This window comes from Palaemon carinicauda, chromosome 11, assembly GCF_036898095.1.
Source record: "Palaemon carinicauda isolate YSFRI2023 chromosome 11, ASM3689809v2, whole genome shotgun sequence".
In the NCBI taxonomy this organism is placed as follows: domain Eukaryota; kingdom Metazoa; phylum Arthropoda; class Malacostraca; order Decapoda; family Palaemonidae; genus Palaemon; species Palaemon carinicauda.
In genome coordinates, this window is record NC_090735.1 from 140,165,136 (window position 1) to 140,190,057 (window position 24,922).

General features: G+C 43.6%; 1 protein-coding gene across 6 annotated transcripts in view; it reads left to right on the forward strand.

The window, feature by feature from the left end:
• Positions 1–24,922, forward strand: part of LOC137650247 (probable glutamate receptor) — a 220,340-nt gene that overhangs the window by 91,043 nt on the left and 104,375 nt on the right. For all 6 annotated transcript variants that reach the window (XR_011045945.1, XR_011045946.1, XM_068383527.1 and 3 more), the window contains one exon: positions 14,892–15,019. Coding sequence is in view for 4 of the 6 variants with exons in the window: in XM_068383527.1 (XP_068239628.1) it covers positions 14,892–15,019 (128 nt within the window). In the remaining 2 variants the exon portion in view is untranslated. The remainder of the gene's footprint in view (positions 1–14,891; positions 15,020–24,922) is intronic.

A 24,922-nucleotide genomic window follows, 5' to 3' on the forward strand; every position in this document is an offset into this window, starting at 1 on the left:
TCACAGTCCCCTGCCTTCCACCCTATGTATGAGTAAGGGTTGTCTTCCGAAGCCGTCTTGACAGTAGAGGCAGGTTCAGAGATCGTGGACCTTGAAATGACAGTGGAGGTAGCGGTTCATGTTCTTAACACAAAATAATGAAGGCCTCCTGTAGGGGGATGGTTAGCCTTGTTCAAATATTGTGGGTTCTTCAGTCCTTTGACACAATGTTATTTCCAACGGTTTTGCTTGGAAGTACAGTAGTAACAATGGCCACCACAGTTCAGGAGATTCTTCCAGGAACATCTTGTTTGGAACAATATGTATAAAATCTCTTAATAAAGAGGGGAGTTATCTGCTGTGTGAGATCTATGACATTTCAAGATCGTCTATTTTGTGTGCCAAACGGTTTTGAGCTTACCTCAAACTATTCTCGTCTTGTCTGGTCTAAACCTGTTCGTTCAGTGAGACAGGTTCCAGATGTTGGCTATTTCCCAGATATGGACCTTTCCACCCTTAGGGGCTTTCACTGTGCAGTATATGGATTTTACTGACGTCTTTGTATTGCCGGTTAGGTCTACACTTATCCCCCTACCTTGGTGGCAGCCTGTGGAGAAAGGTATACGTAATCGGAGCTTTGCCATTCGGGCTCAGCATAGTTCTTGAGGGTTTTCACAAAGTTTACTGAAGTAGTCGTACAACAACTGAAGTAGACAGGTGTAGAGGCGTACCTGGTTGACTGGCTAGTGTGAGTTCCCTTGGCACAGAGTGTTCGGAAGCTGCCAATTGAGTTTTTGGTTTCTCTAGCCCCTTGAACTTCAGAACTGACTCCAACTCAGGACCTCCCGCGGTTGGAGATTTGTTGTAATTTTATGTCTCACTCCCATTCTATTCCTCTCTCAAGGGGGAGGAAATAGAGATGTCAGTCAAGTCCCTGTTCTAGTCGGGGAAGATCACCAGGCGACGCTCAGAGGAGGTTCAAGGATCTTTACGATTCACAAATTTTGTCCTCAATGTACGACTCAAAGATGCAAACAGAGTTTGGGCAAGGAGAGCCCCCAATGCTCTTCCTGACCATCAGAAGACGACCCCGGTTTTACTGCGGAAGCAACTTAGACCGTGGTCCACTGCCATAAGGCTTTCACAGACGTTACTATTGCGCTTTCCTCCTCTAGTAGTGACACTCTGTTCGGACACCTCGTTGGGAGGTTGGGTGGGTCATAACCCACTCAAGAAAGTGCAAAACTGTTGGTCTCAGAAATTTTCACAATTCCACACCAATGTTCTGGAGTCCATGGCAGTCTTCTTGTCCCTCATGAACTTATACCTGAAGGAGAACATTCATATCCACTTAAACCTCGTTAACAGAGTTATAGTCTATTGATTCAACAGACAAGAATCGAGGTCTCCTCATTTGAAACACGTAATGATAACCATTTTTACGTTGGATCAGAAGAAAGGTTGGCATTGGTCAACGTCTCTCCTTCAGTGAGATCAAATCTCTGGCCTTCAAGTGGATCTGTTTGCAATGAGCTTCAGCATGATATTTCCCTGCTAGGTAGTACCGAATGTGGTTCAAGCAGCAGTGGGCATGGACATTAAAGTTCGTCAATGTCCCTGGTTGGGAGTTGTCGGACAACGATTTGCCTGTTTCCACTGTTTAACCTCCTCGTGAAGGTTTTGGACAGGCGTAGATCTTTCAAGGGATGGCGGCTCTTTGGTAGCCAATGAGCAACTAGTTTCCCATGGTCACGGATTTGAATCCCAACTTGTGTCGTGACCAACTTGATTCTGTCTCAGGACGGACAGCAGGGGATTGTTTATGCTTCATCATGGAGATTGTACAATCCTTATGTCATGTTTTATTTCACACTATTCTTGGGAATGGAATTGAAAATTCAACGTGATGAGTGGGCATTTGGGGAAACTATGAGTCGTCTAGCACCATGACTCAGTATGAAACGTCATGGACCAAATGGGTCAAATATGTCGAAGACAGAAATCCAGGGTTGATTACTATGGATTTTTGTTTAAGTTTCAAGCTTACTTTGCATGTTTAAAGTCTAGCCTCCTCCCCGATTTCATCGTACACTTCGGCCCTCACTAGATCTATACTATACGCCTTTGATGTCAAATTTTACTTGGATCTCTTCAACAAAGTTCCAAAGGTTTGTACAAGGCTACAGCTGTTGGCTCTACTGAAGCCTATCTCTTGGTCTTTGGACAAAGTTTTGCAATTCACTTCGGACATAGGCAATCAAAAGGCTTCTATTCTTGGTCCCACTCAGAAAGTCATCTTCTTAATTACGATGGCTTCCGATGCTCGGGTTAGTGATATTGTAGCGATTTCTAGAGACGAGAAATACATTGAATTTGTGGATAATGGTGAGGTTCGTTTATACCCTGATCCACTTTTCAGACTAGAAATGAACTTCCCTTTTCACCTTGGGGTCCATGGAAAATAGTTCCCCTTCAAGGTGATCCTTTCCTTTGTCTAATACACTGTCCAAAAGTGTATTTGCTGAGAGCAGTGCAGTTTAAGGGTAGTCTTTTGTTTCAAAATGATACAGTGGGGTCTGGTTTGTCTCTAAACCAGTTACAAAATAAGATTACTTACTTTATATGAAGAGTGGACCGGGCTCGTAAGACTTCGGGTCTCAGCCCTAAAGTGGTGGCTTCCTTCTAGAACTTTTTCCAGTATATTGTATGTCTATTGAGGGACTGCAGACATATACTGGTCGAAAGTCTACTTGGGTTTTCTTCAGGCATTAAATGAAGCAATTGGAGGAGACACGTCATTATGTGGTGGTTGAGAGGGTATCTACCCCACGGTAATGACGTAGCCCACAATGCATCCTAGGCCACTCCTTCAGCTTGTTATTAACAATGAGTAAACAGAAGTTTTTGCTTCAGGGAAAAAAGGAAAAAATGCACCTCATCATTTCCTTTTCAGGTTCCCAGGTATAGAAATTAATACTTAAGCTTCGTCACATAGGTGGGGAGCATTTTTTGGTTCGAGGTCTTTTATGCAAAGCTTCCGACCGAGTATAGATAATTTTCTGGTACACTTCCATCAGAACAATATGGCTCGAGCTCAAAAAAGGGATTTTGACGTAGGAAAAATCTATTTTTGGGTGAGATAGCAATGTTGTCCTGATTGCCCGCCCGTTACTTCATTTTTCTCCCACCCCTTTGCTCGTTGGAGGCTTCTATTTTACAGTAGCTCAGCTGCGATGTGAAATGAAGCGGCAGGGTTGTATGGGAGCACCGAAAAATTATAGGATATGTAACGGCTCCTCACTTATCCTTCCCCTTAGAGGATTAGACTGGGAAAGGTCTATTCGGGGTGCATATATCTATGGTTATCTTAGGATACGTCCCTGATTATACACGATATCTTCGGATACTGTAGTCGTTCCGGGGGTTAGAACCCGTGATACCTGACGGTAATTCTCTTACAATATCAATCGCGGAAATATTATACAGTAGAAAGTTGCCAGAGGGAACTTCCATCAGGACGACATGGCTATCTTACCCAAAAATAGATTTTTGCTACGTCAAAATCCTTTATTAGGTATTTAGTGTATCACACACCATAATGTAGTGATTGTCAAATCCACATTATTGAAGCTCTTTTTTTTTCATTTTAATCATCTCAGTGAGTATACTGAACACCTCAAAATCAATATTTGTATTTGATCTCTGAGGTTTATAAACCATTGCAATAGGTATTTTGTGTTTTTGTGTGTGTGTAAATTTTATAGCAACTTGCTTTTCCAACTAAGGTTATAGCTTGGTTTGTAAATAATAATAATAATAATAATAATAATAATAATAATAGTAATAGTAATAATAATAATAATAATAATTAATGATGATGATTCATCCAAAACTTTTTCCACTACTTCTTTTTATCATCTTGAGATTAGAACAGCGTTTGAGAATGAAAAGCCCAACCCCCCCCCCCCCCCCTTAACTTGCCCTCTTTTGGAATATGAAAGGAAGCATATGTATTGGTGGTGGTTTCAGCTACCTTAGCCTTTTCAAATTCATTTAGCTATGTTTCAGACAATGCTTTTACAGTTGGCCCTAAAAAGGGGTTAGACAACGGAGACAGGAGCAAAGATAGAGAATCCTCCAATGCTTGCTGCCCAACTCACTGACATTACTTACTTGCAGTTGACTAACCCACTGTACTGCACTAGATTATTTTCACTGCTTTCTATCATGGTATTTTAGTTCATACTACTTTTCAGAGGTAATTTTACCTTATATACAGCATCAGTACAAGGTAAGAGGACTCGACACGCAAGTCATTGCCACACCACTTTGTTTAGGAACAAAAAATACTGTAAATACATGGAACATATGAATATTTATCCTACCATAGGTGAAAAAATAAGATAATATTTTTGTAGGTGTAAAATCTGTGCTGAATCTCTCTCTCTCTCTCTCTCTCTCTCTCTCTCTCTCTCTCTCTCTCTCTCTCTCTCTCTCTCTCTCTCTCTCTCTCTATTTTTGGATATATGCAAATAATTTGATACCCTCTTACATTAAAATTTAATCGTACTGGAACACTTTACTGTACAGTAACTCATTTCCCTTTTCACAGTTTTAACCTAATTATTTTCACTTTATTTCCTTTAATAATATAATATTTGATTCCTCTCTGCATAATAAATAGAAGATTTATAACACAATTTAAATTAAAGAATTGATAACTGAAGAATGGTTCGAGGTATGGTTGGGGCTCGATATTCACGGGTTTGATCTTTACGTTTTCGGTCATTTATAATATAGAGAATCGTTTATTATATTAAATAGAAAATCGTCTATTTGTGGTTTTGCAAGAAGCCCAACTTTATAGCTAATGCATGAAAACTATTCAGTTATAAACCCTTTGTATTGTAATTTTAATGCATTAGTAAAAATTAATAAAAGTAGTTAATACATAGTTTGTGATTTTTTATGTGATATATGGTGCTAATGAAAATTATGAATACTGTACAGTATGCATTAGTTTAAAAAAAAAAAAAGAACAATCCTTAGTAGATTTTTCCTTAACTTTTTCATCATAGGTTATTTTCTCATTTTGGGGGTCATCAGTGTTTGAAGTGTTAACTTGATTGATTCAATATTCTTAGCTATGTTATCAACTTTCTCATTTGCTTTTGGGTCAATGGCCGGGGTAGAATTTACTGGGTCAACAGCGAGTGTTAAAAGACTGTTTTCAAATTCAGCCATTCTTGCTTCATGTTCTTCTATTGCAAAGTTTCTCTTTTGTAGTTCTTCTTTCAACTATGAGATTTTCATCCCCCTACCTTCCATTTTTTTAATTGTGATTTAAGTGTCATCTACACACTCAGGACAGAGTCATTTCATTTTCTCATTAGTTGTATCACTGATGGTAGTATCTAAACAGACACACTTCTTGTAGTAGTAACTCGTAAAAATTTGCATCCTATCCAATATTTGCTCTTTACCTTTGCTGATCTACATGAGGGACAATTTTCCGTCATGATGTAATTTTATTTTCCTCCATAAAAACACTACTATTCCAAAGTTTTTATCCACAAAATTGCATGAGTACAACTTTGTCAGAAGAGAGCACACTCACTGATACATCTACACTAGCAAATCTTACAACATGCAGTACATTGGCTTTTCAGTGTGTTCATGTAACTGAACTTCGGTTGTCACTGAATTAGGAAATATTTTCTCCGTCCAATTTACCGTTTTTTCTTATAAAGAACTTGATTTATTCGTCCATTGTGATGATGCTTTTGGTTTCCTGTTGTTTTCTTTTTTGGGGGCTCAAGCCATGGTGTCCTGATGGAAGGTTCCTTTTTGGTAGCTTCCTTGGGTATATAACTACTAGATATTCCCAGAGAATTTAACCACAGGTTATCACAGAATTCTAACTTCTGGAGCGAGTATCCTAAAGGTTTCCCTTTAAGACATCGTATATCAACAGGGGACGCATGTATTAACGCGCCACATAGCTATCTGCACCCCACATAGAGTTAACACTTCGATGTGTAGGGGCGGAGAATAGCTGGGGAGCCGTTCCACAGCTAATCTCGTCCATGGCTACTTTTGGTACTCGAGACGTAAACAAACGGGCGCCATTGCTAAATGACGTCACGTCCGTCCTCAATCCTTCGCTTAGTAGCTTGCCTTACTAGACGGATTTTTCCCTCTGCGTATCTTATCGACTTGCATCTTAGCCATGTCTCTACCCTCGGCCTTGCCTTCTTCTGGAAAGTTGAGTACAAGGTTCCAGTATTGTTTAAATAAGCTCTGACCGTAAAGTAACTTTTACTTTTCGAGATATTTTATGTTTCGTGGCAGAGCTGTGCTACTACCGGACCCACCATTTTATGGCGTCGCTGTTGTTTTGCATGCCTTATTTAGCTAGCCTCAACAGCGTTTTCCGGCCTCATTAACTAATCGATACTATTAGTTATTTAGTCTTCATAGCTAGGAACTTTATACGTGTTTTGACGCTCTTTTATTGGTCATCGGCTGACCCCATACCAGTTCGCTAGTCTAGCCCCTAGGCCAGAGTGCCTATCATCAGTGTTCATGCACGATATATTTCAGTGATCCTAGGTTTAGTTATGAAGATAGTGGCATTATTTTATGATACAATTTACTGTGATGCAAGTGTTTTCGCCTTCAGGGACCATATAGGGGATAGGTTTGACATTGTGCCGATCTAACCTAACCTAATTGTAGGCCCCCTATATGCTCCCTTCACCCCCTGCCTTAGGGCATCCCCTCTGCGTAGCCTTGCTCCCCCTACCACGTAAGGGGATCAAGCTCATACCAGAGTATTTATCGCTTCTCTGTCCTCCCTAAGGGAATGATCCCCCCTTAGGGCTGCGTCCGAGAATGAGGAACGGCCTGCCCTTCCTCTATTGCTGAGGCTAGGCTTCCTGCCTTCCCTGCAATGCGATACGTCTTCCATCCTTCCTAGTTCAGGGTGTAACATCCCTGCTCTAGGTTAGGCTTGGGGGGAGTTAGTTCTGTGCCTTGCTGAAACGGTACCCATGCACCGTTCTCAGACAGGCTGCCTAACCTTAGGCTAGGGAGCGTCCTCCCTTCCTTGGTGGCCGCTTTGGTACAGAGCCTCTCCTATAGAAGACCCTTCTTCTTCTCCCCTCCCCACCTATCTCTTGTATAGCCTAGCCTATACTTAGGTTAGTCTATACCCATCTGTCCCCTGTCCTACAACTACTCCTTAGGGTGGAGTGATAGGGCTACCTTGAGTCCCTGTGTGCAGTCCGCTCTGGTACATATACCCTTCATAGTGTCCTATGGGGTTAGCCACTGGATGCGTTTTGTCCGCAGGGGTTCTCCCCCTCTTGGGTGTTCCCTAGCCCTCCGTTGGGCTACCCTGGCTCCCGGCTGCCTGCGGCCCCTGCCACTGGATGATAGGGCTAGCCTCTATCATGGGTACACCCATTCAGGTGGGATATCTTGGGGTCCGTGTCCGTACCCCTACATCCCTCCTTCTGTCTCTTTCACTGTCCTGGTGCCGGTCCCTTGCCGCCTCCTCTGTCGGTGATACCCACCTCCCACCCTTGGTGACACATTCCTTGCCCCCTGGGCCGTCAGTCCTCCGTGTGCCGGGGGACTGCCACCTCCCGTCGGCGTACAGCCGATGGCCTTCCATCATACCTCATAGCTTCGGTCGTCCGTCCATCGGTCCGGCCCCCGGAGTGCCGGCATCCACTGCCGGCAGTCCGGTTCTGCAATAGCCCTTCCTTGTCCCTGTCATCAAGCCGACAGCCGAACCTCCGCTTCCCGCAGGCGTGCCGCCGTTGTGTCGGAGGCCGCCATCCTGGCATTACTTATGACTTCTATATTTGTCTTCCCTAATGCCAGAAACTCTGCTGGAGCGGCCTTCCGTCGTGCCGTCGGTCTGCCGAAGCCTTCCGGAGGCGTCAAAGCGACTTGCACCCCTTCTCCTAGCTATCATCTCATGCTGATAGCCCTACATTGCAACCAGATGGCTTGACTACATAAATAGAATCTATTAATAACCATGCTGTCTTCTTGCATATCACAAATTTCCAGCATGCTGTGTGTATCTTAGCATAGCTGGTTGCCGGAAACCGTTACCCTATGGGATCGTCTACATTCCCAATTCTAGGGTCTGAGTGGCCTCAGTCCCAGTTTTATATCCTTGGCAATTCCTACTAGAATTCCCCCTGCCTCCCTGGCAATATATGAAGAATTCTGCCCTTTGCCCTTGGTCACAAACAAATTGCCTATGGATAAGGTTACGGTAACCAGCCGGGCGGGTTACACGGAGTATGTGTCTATCTCCTTCATTTCCGCCCACTCTCAAAAACATCACATTGTTTATATCACTTAAAATTAAGTTAAAGATTAATCCTTTAATATTTAACTTTAGAATATAAGTCATTCTTATGACTCCCCCATACTCATGTTCTCTTTCTCTTACAGGAGGAGTATGTGAAGTGCGATCACGGCTTCTGTGCAGTGAAGCGCCCGCACTTCTACGGGCACACGGCGTGTAGGATCCACGCCCCTTGCGCCAACAAGAAAGGCGATCTGAAGTGTTGGGACCCTCAGAACTGTACAGTCTGCAAGGACCGCCTGGTCGAGGCGTTCAATAATCCTCCCTCAGCGGAGGTTAGGGACGCTTCTCGAGAGAAGCTACGCAAATGGGTGCGTGGCTTCCAGAAGAACGCCACTGGACCATACCTTGCCACTGAATACTTGAGGGCCTTGCTTTTCCCCGAAGGCATCCCCAGACTCTGTGGTCCCCAAGGATCAGATCCCCACCGTCCAGATAACGGTGGAACCCGATGTAGTCATGGTCCAGTCCATGCACGAGTGTCACCTGGATACCGACAACGCGGAACGTATGTCGGAAGTGTCGGAGACGACGGAGAGGAACCTCATGGCCGAAGAACTGGACTATGAGGAAGACCAAGTGGAATACACCGAGTCGGAGCAGGAGGTCGCTCCGCCTTCCACCCCCGCCCCAACTCCTACACCAATAGATGTATCACTCCCGTCTACCTTCGCCACCCCGGACCCCATCCCATCCAGCGCCCAGGAAATTTTCCGTATGCTTGAAGCTCTTATGGACAAGAAACTCCGTGAGACACACGAATACATCAGGACCATGGGAAGTTCAAAGGAGCCGAAAAGGAATTCGGTTAAGGACCTCCCGGCATGTTCGGACGCCAACCCCTGGAGGTATGCCGAGCACATGCCTATCACAACGGGCAGGATCTTCGTCAGTGAGAAGGTCGGCTCGGTTGCCCTGGAAGAAGTGGAATTCTTCCCGAGTTTTGAGGCTTATCCGGACTGTTACGTCCGACTTCGATCCGAACATGCCTCTAAAGAAGAGACCGAACCAAAGGAGGTGATAGTGTTCTATCTCCCGAAGGCCCAGGCTATGCTGGCCAATGCTGTTAAAAGTAGGGGTTTTACCTGCTCAAAGCTTCCGGCGCGGAGCAAGAAGCACCCTACCTACGTCGCACCAGACGATGCGATCCTCCCCTTCATGGAAAAGGCCTTCACTGCGGTACACAAGGCAGTGGAAGAAGGGAAACCTTGCCCTGCACTGGAGGAGTGCAGACCCTTCTCCCTGACTACTCCCCCCGATGTTCGACACTGGAAAGATGTTCAGCATACCTTCGTGGTGGGGAAACTAGAACCTGACGTTGCTGGACGTCAGTTTAGCGAAGACCTCCCGAAACTTAATGACCATCTCCTTCGTCGGGAACATGACACGAAGGAAAGGCTCGCCGCATCCATGACCCTCCAGGTACAGCTCGACGTCATGGCCGGTGACACTAGAGTCCCCGATTACTACATGGTGCTTGCCAAAACGCATTTGGCGACTTTAGTTAAAGACCTGTACAGCTTTATGAAGGCTCGTAGAGCCTGTCGTGAATTCGTGTTCTCCAGTGCCACAGTGAGACACGAACCCCGGTGGCTGATTTCCTCCAACATCTGGGGTAAGCACCTCTTTCCCTCTGCCCTTGAGAAAGAGATCATCGACAAGGTCGCCACGGAGAACAGGAACCTTCTCCACAAATGGGGCATGTCGAAGAAGAGGAAATCCTCTCAGGACGACGGCCCTCAACCTAAGAGGAAATCCTCCAAGCAGAAACCCCAGCAACGTCAACAGAGACGGCAGTTTCCGGGATCTGCTACTTCCCAAGTGGCAGCTCAGCCACAGCAGACCTTTCAGCTGGTCACCCAACCTGTCTTGTCACAGTCGCCGGTTTTCACCCCTGCTTTCGAGCAACAGACGACTACCTTTCGTCCCAAAGGTAGAGGCTCAAACAGAGGTGCAGGTAGAGACGCATCTCGCCGTCCCTCCAGAGGCAGAGGAGGAAGGGGAGCTAGCGGCCGAGGCAGTAAACCCTCGGGACACCAGAAGCAATGCAGTGCTTCCGGTGGGAGGAAGACTCCGCCAATTCCAGGATCGTTGGACCTTCGATCCCTGGGCACACAGCATCGTTAAGAAGGGTCTAGGCTGGAGTTGGACTCAACCACCCCCAACCTTCCAGCAATTCTTCCAACAATCAACCCCCCTTCTGGAAGAATATGTTCTAGATCTCTTGAACAAGAAGGTAATAAGGAGGGTAAAGTCAACCAGGTTCCAAGGGAGACTGTTTTGCGTCCCCAAGAAGGACTCCGACAAGCTCAAAGTCATTCTAGACTTATCCCCCCTTAACAAGTTCATAGCGAACAACAAGTTCAAGATGCTGACTCTTCAACAGATAAGGACCCTTCTGCCTCAAGGTTCCTACACGGTCTCCATAGACCTGGCGGATGCCTACTGGCACGTTCCAATGAACCACCACGCTTCCTCCTACCTAGGATTTCGACTCCAAAGGAAAAGCTACGCCTTCAGGGCCATGCCCTTCGGCCTCGACGTGGCCCCTCGGATCTTCACAAAGCTGGCGGACGCCATCGTTCAACAGCTTCGCCTCCGAGACTTCCAGGTGATGGCCTACCTCGACGACTGGTTAGTCTGGGCTCCATCGCCCGAGGATTGCTTAAGATCCTGCAACAAAGTTACCCAGTTCCTAGAACACCTGGGATTCAAGATAAACGCGAAGAAATCTCGCCTCTCTCCAGCTCAGAAGTTCCAATGGTTAGGAATCTAGTGGAACCTTCAGTACCACCGCCTTTCCATTCCCCAGAAGAAAAGGAAGGAAATAGCAGGGTCTGTCAAGTGACTGCTGAAATCCAAACGGATCTCAAGACGTCAGCAGGAACGAGTTCTAGGCTCTCTACAGTTCGCCTCAGTGACTAACCCAGTGCTACGTGCACAGCTAAAGGATGCTGCGGGAGTCTGGAGACGTTCCGCATCCATCACTCGAAGAGACCTCAAGAGACGGCTCCCAAACAGACTTCGGCTGCTCCTAAAGCCGTGGTCGGAAGCAAAGGCCCTGAAAAGGTCCATCCCTCTTCAACACCCACCTCCATCACTCAACATCCACACAGACGCTTCGCTGGAGGGTTGGGGAGGTCACTCCCACCAAAAACAGGCTCAAGGAACATGGTCTCCCCTATTCAAGACGTTTCACATCAACATCTTGGAGGCCATGGCGGTCCTTCTAACTCTGAAGAAACTCTCCCCGCCTCCATCGATCCATATTCGTCTAACCCTAGACAACTCGGTGGTAGTTCGATGTCTCAATCGCCAAGGCTCAAGATCGCCCCAGATAAATCAGGTGCTTCTGACAATCTTCCGTCTGGCAGAGAAGAAGAAATGGCACCTGTCTGCAGTTCACCTACAAGGATTCCGCAACGTGACGGCAGATGCTCTATCTCGGACAAGCCCGATAGAGTCGGAATGGTCTCTAGACGCAAGATCATTCTCCTTCATCTCTCACCAAGTCCCAGAACTTCAGATCGACAACAATCAACTCACCAAGTCCCAGAACTTCAGATCGACAACAATCAACTCGCCAAGTCCCAGAACTTCAGATCGACAACAATCAACTTCCTCGATATGTGGCCCCGTACGAGGACCCCAAGGCAGAAGCAGTGGACGCCATGTCACTGGATTGGAACAGGTGGTCCAAGATCTACCTGTTCCCTCCCACCAACCTTCTGCTGAAAGTCCTCTCCAAACTGAGAACCTTCAAAGGAACAGCAGCCCTAGTGGCTCCCAAGTGGCCTCGGAGCAACTGGTACCCCCTAGTCCTGGAGCTACAACCCTCGCTGATCCCTCTCCCGGGCCTAGTTCTCTCCCAGCAAGTACAGAAGTCGACTGTCTTCGCTTCATCATTGAAAGTCAGGGACCTTCATCTCATGATTTTCTCTCCCTAGCCGTGAAGAAAAGGTTCGGGATATCGACGAAGAGTCTTGACTTCCTCGAGGAATACAAGACCGAATCCACACGACGGCAATACGAATCATCCTGGAGAAAATGGGTCTCATTCGTCAAGGCAAAAAATCCTATGGAAATCACCATCGATTTTTGCATGTCCTTCTTCATTCACCTTCATGGACAAGGCTTGGCAGCCAACACGATTTCTACTTGCAAATCGGCCTTGACTAGACCACTAATGTACGCCTTCCAGATTGATCTGTCCAGCGACATTTTCAATAAACTGCCGAAGGCATGCGCTCGTCTATGCCCAGCACCCCCACCAAAACCGATCTCCTGGTCCCTGGACAAGGTGCTCCATTTTGCCTCCAACTTGGACAATGATTCGTGCCCTCTCAAGGATCTGACTCAAAAAGTTATTTTTCTTTTTGCTCTTGCCTCAGGAGCCCGAGTCAGCGAAATAGTGGCATTATCAAGGGACGAGGGTCACATTCTGTTTACAGATTCAGGAGACCTTACCCTCTTCCCGGATCCGACGTTTCTTGCCAAAAACGAACTACCCACCAAAAGATGGGGCCCTTGGAGAATCTGCCCCCTGAAAGAAGATGCCTCTCTATGTCCAGTAGAGAGCCTCAAGGTCTATCTTTGTAGAACTTCTGACTTTGGTGGAGGCCAACTCTTCAAAGGAGAAACATCGGGCAGCGACCTGTCACTGAAACAACTACGAGCGAAAATCACCTACTTCATTCGCAGAGCGAATCCTGACAGTACACCCGCAGGTCACGATCCTAGAAAAGTTGCATCGTCTCAGAATTTGTTTCAGAGTATGGATTTCGAAAGCCTCAAGAGTTTCACAGGCTGGAAATCCTCGCGTGTTTTCTTCAAACATTATGCGAAACAAGTGCACGAAGTCAAACATTTTGTGGTAGCCGCAGGTAGTGTTATGAAACCTGCACCTAACTCTGCATAGAACAGTGAGTTACTTGGGACTATAACTCCTCGGGTGCCTATGTTGACCCTTGTGTGATACGTAGTGATTTCAAAGACACTTAGTGCTTTTTCATATACTGTTCTTCTCCCAGGTGAAATGTCATAGTCGTCACATGAGTGCCGCATGCCTAGAGCATGATGTGTTTTCTTTTTAAAGACTGACGTTCCTTTGGAACGAGTGCCTACTAATGATTTGAAATTCTCTTTCACATTCAAGAGCAAGTCTTTCATTACTATGTACATTATAATTTGTTGTAAATTACTTTTACATACTTATTGCATTTAATTACCATATTCTGCAATTGTGAAATAAAATTTCTATTTTATTACTTGTGCGTCTCAATCCGCTCCTACTTATACTATGAAATACATGACTGTCATAGTTTTGTTATCCCCTTCCTCTTATATACGATGAAGATTACTAAGGATTCAATCCTTATTATATACTCACCTCTGCAATGTAATATTCCTACCCGAATACTTACTTACATCATGCCTTCGAGACCAGACGATTCTCTCTCTTCACATACTGTGCCTAACCACCACTTGTCTGCTTTTGAGAATGTTCCTATATGAATACCAACCATTCAGTCTTGTCTCCGAGTTCTTCATGTTCTCCCAGCAAGGTGGGTAGCCCTTCGATTACCACTTTGATCTTCAGCATGGTCCGTTGGGACTTCACTGCCAGGGGGGCAGGAAGTTTTCTTCCCTACGGTTCCTCTATTGAGATTACTATGCTAACCTGTTCAAAGCCCTCGGCACTTACACTACAAGGGGAAAATCTACCAGGATACATTGATTCTCTGGTATTCTTCCATCAGGACGCCATGGCTTGAGCCCAAAAAACGGATTTCCAGCGAAGCGAAAAATCTATTTTTGGGTGAGATAACCATGGCGTCCAGTTTTTTCAGGTCCCACCCTGTCCTGCTGTATCATGGTGATCGGCAAGCAACTGGCTTCAGGATGAGGACGGACGTGACGTCATTTAGCAATGGCGCCCGTTTGTTTACGTCTCGAGTACCAAAAGTAGCCACGGACGAGATTAGCTGTGGAACGGCTCCCCAGCTATTCTCCGCCCCTACACATCGAAGTGTTAACTCTATGTGGGGTGCAGATAGCTATGTGGGGCGTTAATACATGCGTCCCCTGTTGATATACGATTTCTTAAAGGGAAACCTTTAGGATACTCGCTCCAGAAGTTAGAATTCTGTGATAACCTGTGGTTAAATTCTCTGGGAATATCTAGTAGTTATATACCCAAGGAAGCTACCAAAAAGGAACCTTCCATCAGGACACCATGGCTATCTCACCCAAAAATAGATTTTTCGCTTCGCTCAAAATCCGTTTTTTGGTTTGTTTTAATTTCTAAGTTAATGTTGGTTACACAAGTATCACTGGGTTCTGTGAGCTGATGTACCTCTCTTTTTTATGGTCTTCACTGAGTGTAGGTAGACAAACACCCAAATGGAATGCATCTTGATCTAGTGATGAAATTAATAATATTGCTGCAAATGAATCATTTAAGTTTGTGGATTTGAATGCTTTAGATTGTTTTTTCCATGCTTTTGTTAATTTCCCCCTACAGATACAAAGCATTTCTCTCACAAGATAATGTATGGGGAGATGCTCTGCCCGATGGAAATGTAACTGGAGTTATTGGAATGGTAGCAAGGCGGGAAGCTGTAATTGGATCTTCAGCTTTGTCTATTTCAGGTAAGTTTTCTTAGAATCATTTGACAAGAGAAGTAAGGAAGTTGTTTTATATGTATTCAAGTTATGCATAATTTTGAGGTTTACTTTGATGTTTTCAATTTATTGATCCTGTAGCCTATTTGGAATCATTAAAGATCTTAATTATTCCATTACTAACCAACCTAATGCTATTTAATAGGGATTATTTTTCGGCAAAGCTGGAAGATTAGCCATTAAGACCACGGCCTGCCTCCATACCTCCTCCGTTGAACATTGAACCCCAAGTAAGAGAGTTTTAGGCCCCTAAAGAATGACAGGTACCCTCCAGACCTTTCTTGCTGGAGGATTATTTGCTGTCATGTTTGGAGCATAAGAATACAAAGACGGTCCATAAAAACTCTAATTCACGCAAGGCTCTCATACGAGGGGGTGGGGGGGCAGAAGTTCTCGTGTGGCGAGTTTCTTTGGCGACATCCCTGTTGATGACCTTGATCCTTTCCCAGTCTCCTATGGGTGAGAACTTGGAGGTGGATAACATCCTGGAACTGACGAAGAAAACCTCCCTTGGGTAGCAAGTCTGAAGGTCAAGTTTGAAGCGGAGTGTCGGCAGTCCGAATCTGCATTCTGGTAAGTCCTAGCCAATATGAGGGTTATCAATGGGTTCTCCAACATGGAGGCAGCTCCTCGGGAAGGCAGGGTCATGGTCTTGGACCATATGTATGGTACCCAGAGATCCTTAAGACCACTACCATCATGCCTTGGTCTAACGGATTGACGGCAACCAGTAAGAAGCCATTCTCCCACATTGCCCTCCTCCAGTTTGCTACGTTCTGGTTCTTTGTCTCGGCTCCTTCTCCCTCCTTTTGTTCAACAGAAGAGGCATTAAGAGGTCGAAGACAAACCTATCCTTTCTTTGACGTTGAATCCCTCTCATGAGGCTCTCTCGGGAGGTATCCCCATAGAGAGGTTTTCTGGGTTTTCGGGCACTTTCTCTGACTCAGAGCTCATTGTCACTGAGGTCACAAAGTACGCCATGCAGGCCACTTTGTACAAACTGAGGATTTGTTCAAGGAGAGTACAAGGTCCATGGAGACCTTTCTGTTGTCAGGCACTCTGAACTTGGAGATCCTTTCCCACCAGGTTGTCAGCCTGTTGGCAAATTTAATTCTTGAGATGACATGCTGTGAATGAAAGGTTTCACAGGTAGATTCTTAGAGCTGAAGTGTCCAGGCTCAGGAACTATACTCTGAATTTAACCTCTCTTCAAGCCAGAGGATGTCGAGAGGGCGGCTGAGTGTTGGAGATATTCCACTAAGGATTCTCTCCTTCATGGGGCATTAATGACCAGGCCCTATTGGAAGGCTCCTCCATCTCCCAAGAAGCATCCTCAGCCCAACAAATCCTTGGGCACTAGAACAGCAGGGTTATCCAAAAAAGTGTCATGGCAGCCCTTTCCTGCCATAGATCCAAAGGGGTCCAAACCCTCCAGAGGAGGGAAAGGTGGAAAGGGGAGCTGCAAAGGCTGTTCCTGCTGGGGGAGCATTCCTCTCGCCAGCCCACCAGGGGGTGATGCCTTCAACACTGCTGGCAGAGGTGGATGTAGCTCGTGGCAGATCCTTGGAGAATCTCAGTGATGTGTGTTGGGTATCGCGTCACGTTTACACAATCTTCCCCTCCACTGACGTGGGATCCAGTTCCATGTTGGAGAAGGGTGTCCTCCAAGAGGTCCTCGATGGGTCACCAGGCATCTTTAGTCGACTCTTTCTTGTGAAAAAGGCATATGGAGACTGAAGACCAGTCATTGATATCTCAACCCTGAACAAGTTTGTTTGACAAACTCCGTTCAAGATGGAGACGGCAAACACGGTCATTCAGGCAATAATGCCCCCGGACTTCGTGCGCCCTGGGTATGCAAGACATACTTCCAAATCCCAATCCATCCGTCTTCAAGGAAGTATCTCCAGATCATATACGAGAACAGGCAATACCAGTTCAAAGTGCTGTGATTTGGCCTTTTGACAGCACCTCAGGTCTGAACGAGTGTTTGCCCTAATTTCAACCTGGCCTCTCAGAATCAGTATTTATCCTCTTTGTTACCTCACCAATTGGGTGATTCTAGCAGACTCGTTGGCGACCCTTGTTCGACCCTGAGACAGGCTACTCGAGTTTTGTCATGATCTGGGGATTGCTGATAAATCTCTAAGTCATCACTACATCCCTCTCAAAGTCTTTCCATCAGACAACAGAGTACACAGGCTGAGGAAGGTGGCAACCCCCTCCTCCAGCTTCCAGCTCAACAGTGGTTTTGTCTTCTAGGTCACCTAGATTCCCTTGCTCTGTCAAGTGCCCAACAATCGCCTCAGGGTTCAATCTCTTCTGTGGTAACTGTAATCTGAGTGGAACTAGCACAATGGGTCCCTGGATACTCTTGTTCCTATCGGACAGGAGCAGTTGACGGATCATCTGTGGTGGGTGACATAGAACCTCCGCTGAGGGACAGACCTTGTCTCTCCCCCGGAATTGATGCTCTATACAGACGCATCAAAAGAAGGGTGGAGGACCCACATTCTCCACTACACAGCCTCCGGGCTATATTCCGAGTCTGAAAGGTACCAGCACATAAATCTCCTAGAGATGAGAGCAGCCTTCCTAGCTCTTCAACAGTTCCAACAGTTCCTGGCAGGTCACTCTGTGGTGCTGATGAGTGACACCACCACAGTAGTGGCATACCTAAACAAGGAAGGCGGTACATTTTTACAGCCCCTATCCCATCGGGCAGTAGAGACTACGGTGGACAGAAGAACATTTGGTGTCCCTATCCACATGCTTCATTCCAGGCAAAAGGAATATGCTCGCAGACAATCTGAGCAGAGCAACTCAGATAGTGGGCTCCGAAGGGTTTTTGAATTATCTGATAGCCAAGAAAATCCTGACTTCCAGGGGTTCCCTGATTGTGGATCTCTTTGCGATGCCCATGAACTTTAGGCTCCTGCTTTATTCCTCCCCAGTCCCAGATCTTCAGGCTCCCTGGCAAGATGCACTCCAATAACGGTGGGACAACATCGTCGTGTATGCCTTTCCCCCATTCTGTCTGATGTGAAGGGTGCTCATCAAAACCAGAGCATCCAACAACCTGTACAGGACGCTCATAGCTCATCTATGGCATCATGCAGAATGGTTCCTGGACCTTCTGCATCTCCTGATGGAGCTGCCAAGGGAACTCCCTCCACAACCAGATCTACTTAGACAACCACAAGTGGACATCTTTCACAAAGCTGTAACTTCCCTTTGTCTTCACGCATGGAGACTATCCAGCATCTCCTCTCTCAGAGAGGCTTTTCACAACGAGCTGCAAGAAGGATGTCTGGATACCTCCAGAGATCCTTTTGCATTAGTCTACAAGTCAAAGTGGACAGTCTTCCGTGGTTGGTGTCGTGGAAGGAGTATCTTTACCCTCAATGCCACTATTCAAGTAATAGCAGAGTCCTTGTATGCCTTTGGGAGGAAAAGTTCCTCACGGTCTCAGCAGTGAAAGGTTACTGCTCAGCCTTAAGCATGGCCTTTAGTCTGAAAGGAGTTGATCTTTCCTCTAAGTTGGAGTTATCTCTCCTCATACGAAGCTGAGATCACTTGCCCACAGTTGGAAGTTAATCCACCTCCTTGGAACGTGGTTCGCGTACCTTAGATGTCAGGATACCAGAAAACTCAAACAATAAATCAATCAATCACCACTGCATGTATCTGCAAGTATAATCTAAAAGTATAAAATTTGTGCACTGGAGGGATAGTGCATTTCATTTCTACATTTATATCAGATCCAATATTCATTTTACACTCAAAACTAGATCCAATGTATGCTCAGCCAAAGTAGTTGTATGAAATATTCAATGGTTCCTGTTTTCTTAAGTATCATATTCTAGGATAAATTATTTTCTAATTTTGGATGTAAGTTGTACTTTTAGAATTTACATATAATTTGTTTACATCTCTTTGCCTAATCACAAGTCCGTGTTAGTTAGGAATTTTAAGATCCAACCTGAATGGTTGTTTGTAAACTTATGATGAAAATGACCCTTAGAATTATATTTGTTGTGCTGCTGGCAAACTTTAGAATAGCTCGATCCATACGATCCATACTATAATTGTCTTTGTATTGATTTTTGTTCACTACTCTCAGTTGGGGTGTACTCTCCAGTGCTGGGTGTAGCACCTGATCACTGAGGTGGTATTGGTAGTTTGGTACTGATAAATTCAATATAGAAATCTCTCTTGAGCTTAATCAAAACAGTGTGAATGTTGACGACCGAAACATAACATTGTAGGTTTCTGACTTGTTGGTGCCTCAGTCCCCTCGGTTAAAATCGAGATATCTATGATGTGGAGGTCTTCCCTGAAGTTTTTTTTCCACACTTAGTTTTCCCACAATAGGATTTTGTATAGAAATTTATAATCATATTTTCTAAACTATTGGTATGTCTGTCTGTCTGTATAGATTGCCTTACCTTGTGTAAGACCCGGGCCATCACAGGTGAATATTGGTATGGAATATACCTATGGTCTATCAACAGGAAATTCTTGATAGTTTTCTTTCAGCCTCTACAAATGCATAATTCAGCATTTGTGTACTTTATTATACTGCATAAGAAATTAATCATGAACACAGATGGTATATTTCACAAAACACAAAAACACTTGCACACCTCTCTGGTACATCTTCAGAAACGGGATATGAACGTCATCTGACAAAATGTCTAAATAGATATGCTGAAGCTATCATCTGTTCCCTATGTGAATCTTGTTTAAGAGTCTTGATATTTGTCCATCTTTTACATTCATACCTGTCAGGATTGTACCATCTGTATGTAGTAATAGGTATACAGTTAATTTTAAGTCTTTTCTTCTCCATCATAAGGCTAAGTACTGCACAATGAAAGTTATATTCCAGCTATGACCAGAATGTGGAACGAGGTTCCTAATCTGGCGATTGATTTGGTGGAATTTCAGAAGTTCAGACTTGTTGCTAATACTTTTCTGTTGAAATGGTTGACATAGATCTTTTTTCATAGCTTATATATGACCTATTTATATTAATTTTGTAGCTGATTTAAAAATATTTTATACTTTATCACAATTTCTTGTATATAGTTTGTTGATTTCCTTTTCTCACATGGCTGCTTTCCGTATTGAGCCCTTGGGCTTATAGCATCCTACTTTTTTAACTAGGGCTTTAGCTTTACTAGTAATAGTAATGATACAATTAAATTTGCAATGATTTTGGGTGAAAATTCGAGAATACTTCCTTGGGGTAAATCAGATGGCAGTCAATTACAACCCCAAGGAATAGGCAACCGTTTTCACCAATGTTTTCAACAAAATTAAGACTGATGAGGCAGGCAATAGATCTCATTTATGTTTTACTAAAGCTTAACTGAATAGATTAGGTTACTTGGATAGTTTAATTAGGAATTTCTGGGCTCCGACCTGTGCCGCCTAGTGAAATGCTCCTTTTACATCATTTCTAAGTTAAAAATTGCTATGAATTTACCAGAGAAAAAATTGTATAGGAATACTAGGTTGAACCCAGCTCGCTCACCTAATGTGTCGGTATAATATACTGGGGCGTGATAAATCACAACCAGAGGCCTCGCACCATTTAGATAACTCCTCTCAATGTCCCTGTTACAGCGAGGTGCCGTTCAACACCTAACTCCGATCTCTACTACCAACAGTTCAACCCACTCTTGTGACGTCACTCCTTTTTCATAGCACAACCAGTTTACACTGATTTGTTTTTCGTGGTGGTTTTTTCTCGGTTTTACCCAGGATTTATCTATGATGTCGGACTCTACTGTCTCTCCATCTAAGTTAAGTACCAGATCTATGAGTTTTGAGTCTTTGGAGGTAGCCTTGCCCTTAGTTTTTATTATATCTAAGTTTTTAATTGTTACTGTTCGCGGCCCTCTCGAGGCCGCCATGATGGCCGGCTACCTCCACTCACTCGTTCTTAACGTCTTACAATTGGTCCTCTATACTGATTGTTTTTCGTTTCGAACCTTGCTGGGTATATTACCGTACACAACCACTGTTATTAATACATTTTATGGTAAAAATTATGAATTGACAATGAGGATTTAAACCAAAGTCAAAGAAAACTATTGAGTTTAATAAGTGAAATTATAAATGTTGAACTGCCGTTTCTCGTCTTGAGAGGAAATCACCCGAAAAGCTGTCTTCGGATGTATGCACCACTTCCTCTCCACAGTAACTCATCTACCATATGTAAAGGACCTAAAATAATAATAAAAAAGAATTTACACCTCTTGAAAAAATCAATTTAACGTAAGAAATTAATCGACAAATTTAACGTGAAGGGAATGAAATTCAGCAAGCTAGCTTCGTGAAAACGTAAATTTCGTAAATGAACACTCGTTACTAAATAAGAAAAACAATATATAAATTACGTTCGTAGTTAATCTTAGTCAAAATGAAACACTATTGGTTTACAAACCAAAGGCACAAGTATAATGGTAATTATAATACTAAAATCCTTTACTTTAATTTTTTTTGACGTGTTGGCGACCATAATTTAAACTATAACAAGCGTAAATTATATCTAAGAAACAGATCAATCCTATTGAGCCTGCATAAGGTCTCTCAACTGACTTACGTTTCTTTAGATCCTGGTCTTTCGTGGATAGATGATAAGTCCAGTTGCTCGTGTTGCTTCTCTCCGAACATGAAGTCCTATCGCTTGGTCTAGGTGGAGTTTATCGCTCCATGACACTTGAAATCTTCAGTGTAAAAAATTGTCAGAAAATCTCCTTTCCGGACTGCTTTCTCTGTTGGTCTCCGACTCTACCCCGCTGGGAATCTGTCTTACTGGAATCTGCCTCCTCTGGATTCTGGACCGCTGAATATAAATACTCAAAAGGCACAGTGAGTGGATATTTAACTGTCAAACAGTCAGTTTAAAGAACTATTCAGGCTCAATAGTAAACAGTCGGAAATTATCCTATAGTCATAAAACAAATTACCATTAAACAAATGCCCATAGTTCCAACCACCACCAAAGTAAACAAAAGACACAATGTACTTTTCAATACAAACAAAAATATACGAAAAGCATAAAGATATTTCTTTACACTCCACACCAAGGGTTCTACATTTAATTTTTTGTTAAATGTAGAACTCTGGAATAACTAGAAAAATTTCAGCCTTTTCTTTTACATTCCAGGCCAAGGGTTCTACATTTATATCCTTAGTAAATGTAGGACTAATCCCAAATTATATATGTATATATATATATATAATTGTGAAATGAGCAAAATTATGTACAATTAATAAACCCAACTATGTACAGTTATGTTCCTGAAAGGTTCCTCAAATGTCACTGATCATACCTCGAGTCTTTTGCATGCTTTGCAGAGCAGCTTTCCTCTTGGGCCTCTCTTTATTCTGAGGCTTATCTTCCCCCAGGTTTGCCGTGGGATCGGTAGTATTAACAGAAATATGATCTGTCAATGTTTTAATATTTGATTGTGACATTTCCTTGCGCGTTAATATAGGGATTAAAGATGTGACGTGTCGTCGAACCATCTCCCTGTTTTTACCTTTAAGCAGAACAGCGTCAGTTACTTCATCAAGTACGTTAGTTTTAACGTCTTTAACAACTGCCAATGGGAAATTGGTAGGTTTGCAATTCTCCTCTTTTATCAGTACAATGTCCCCTACCTGTAATTTTTTGTGGGTAACCGGCTTATATCTACTTTTATCATTGACAGCCTGAGTCATCAAATTATTCAAAAATTCTGCATTGTAGGTTTCTATCAAATGTGTGCGCACTTTCTTCAGTTTCTCATAACTTGTTCTTATGGTATCAATAGGGTCAGTGTTTAAAGACCAATCAGGATCATTGCTAGTGGGAAGCGGCTGCATGGCTGGAATAAGATTCAAAGATATTAAGTCCAAGCCATGTATTAACTTCTCTTGGGCAATAGGGTTTGGAATTACGTCATCACTGGTATCTCTTAGACCTTCCGAGAAAGCAATAGGCCTTCGATTAACCAGGTGAATAGTTTGTGAAACCACAAACTCAAAATCTCTGTTTTGAAGAACATTTTTCTTGATTGAGCAACGAAGCAACTGACGGACCATCTTCACACATACTTCCACTAATCCCCCAAGAGGATGATGGCCTTTAAAATATTGCTCAAATTTTAATGGCCGTACTCCTTGTTCTTCAAAAAAATTCTGGGTTTCTGGATCATTCAGAAAGTCAGTAATTATGTTAGCTCCTGCAACTAAGGATGAACCAAGATCAGATAAACATAATTCAGGCACTCCATATTCAAATGAATGAAGCTGTAAAGCTCTAATGAACTCACCTGAGGTCATGTCAAGACAAACTTTTAAATTAATAGCCCTAGACCAGAGGCAAGTTATGCAAAGAATCCAGACTTTCACCTTTTTGCCATTGTAAAGTACAAAGTAAGGGCCTATGTGATCTATGAATATTGTACGAAAGGGAACACTAGGTGGTTCTTGTCGGATTAACCTGTAGGGAGATTGATTTAGTTTAATAGCTGCTCTCTGCTTCAGTTTTCTACAAAGTATGCATTCTTGCAGGATGCGTTTCACAACAGAGAAACAGTGTGGAATCCAAAATTGTCTTCTTAATTCAGACAAAACCTTGTAACAGCCTGAGTGATACATTTTCTCATGCAAATCTAAAACAATTAATTTTGTGATGTAGCTATCCTTAGGAAGCAAAACAGGAAATCTGTAATTCTTATCATTTTTCCATCTTGAGAATTTGCTTTTCACTCTTAGAATTCCCTCATTATCAGGATATACATTGAGTTGGTTAACAATGTTTGGGATATCTTTAACGAACGTAGAACCACTGTCAAAATACCTGAATATCTCGGGAAAATAAATGTGCTGTTCTATTCTAATTATGTAATTCATTGCCTTGGCATACAAGTTTTCGTCAAGAACTCTCAGGTTTCCATACCTCTCAGGATACCTGGAGTAAAGTTTGCATTTTAGGCTCTCAATAAACTTAAACACGTACCTATAAACAGATACAAGCCTAGACAAACTGGAAAATTTGTTTACAGTCACCAAGTGCTCTGGTTCTCCCTTACCGGCTGCACCAGTAATAATTTGGCCGGATTTGAAAGACGCAGAACACCCACTTGTTGATGCTAAATGTTCTGCACATTCCTCTTCGGTGGAGCCGAAATTAATTTGATTGTAATTCTCCGAAACAACATCCCCTGATTTTGCCCTGGGGTTTGGTACAATGATATTCATTATATCACTGCGACTTGAATAGAAGTTAGCAGATTCTTTCAAAAACACTGGCCCAGAGAGGAAATTAGACTTAACGGTAGTTTTATATGAAGCTACACGAGTGACAAGGTCAGCTGGATTTTCAATACCTGAAACAAATTGAAATCTTATAGGATGCGTCTCACACAAGGTACTTAAATGTTCTAGCCTATTACGGATAAAGGTGCTGTGTTTATGCATCTTATCTAATTTATAACAATAGGAATTAATCCAGGATAAGGATACCAAGCTATCAGAAAACAAATGGAGTTCTTTTATGTTGATTGCTTCAACACATGAGGGCCCAGTTAATTCCTTATAGGTATCTATTAACACTTCTGCACCCAAAGTAATGGCCTGAAACTCAAGGGAAGGCATGCTCTTCCCAGATAATTGCTTGTTCACAAAACGGTTCTTAGCTAGAACAAAGTTCACTTCTAATGACTGGATATCCTGAATAAAGATAACAGTTCCGTATATATCCTTACTACTATCTGTAAAGGCAATCAGTTTATATTCTCCATTTCTCTGGCCAACAAATCTTCTAATTCCGAGGCTGGGAGAAGAATTTGCCTGTCGACATATGTTTTT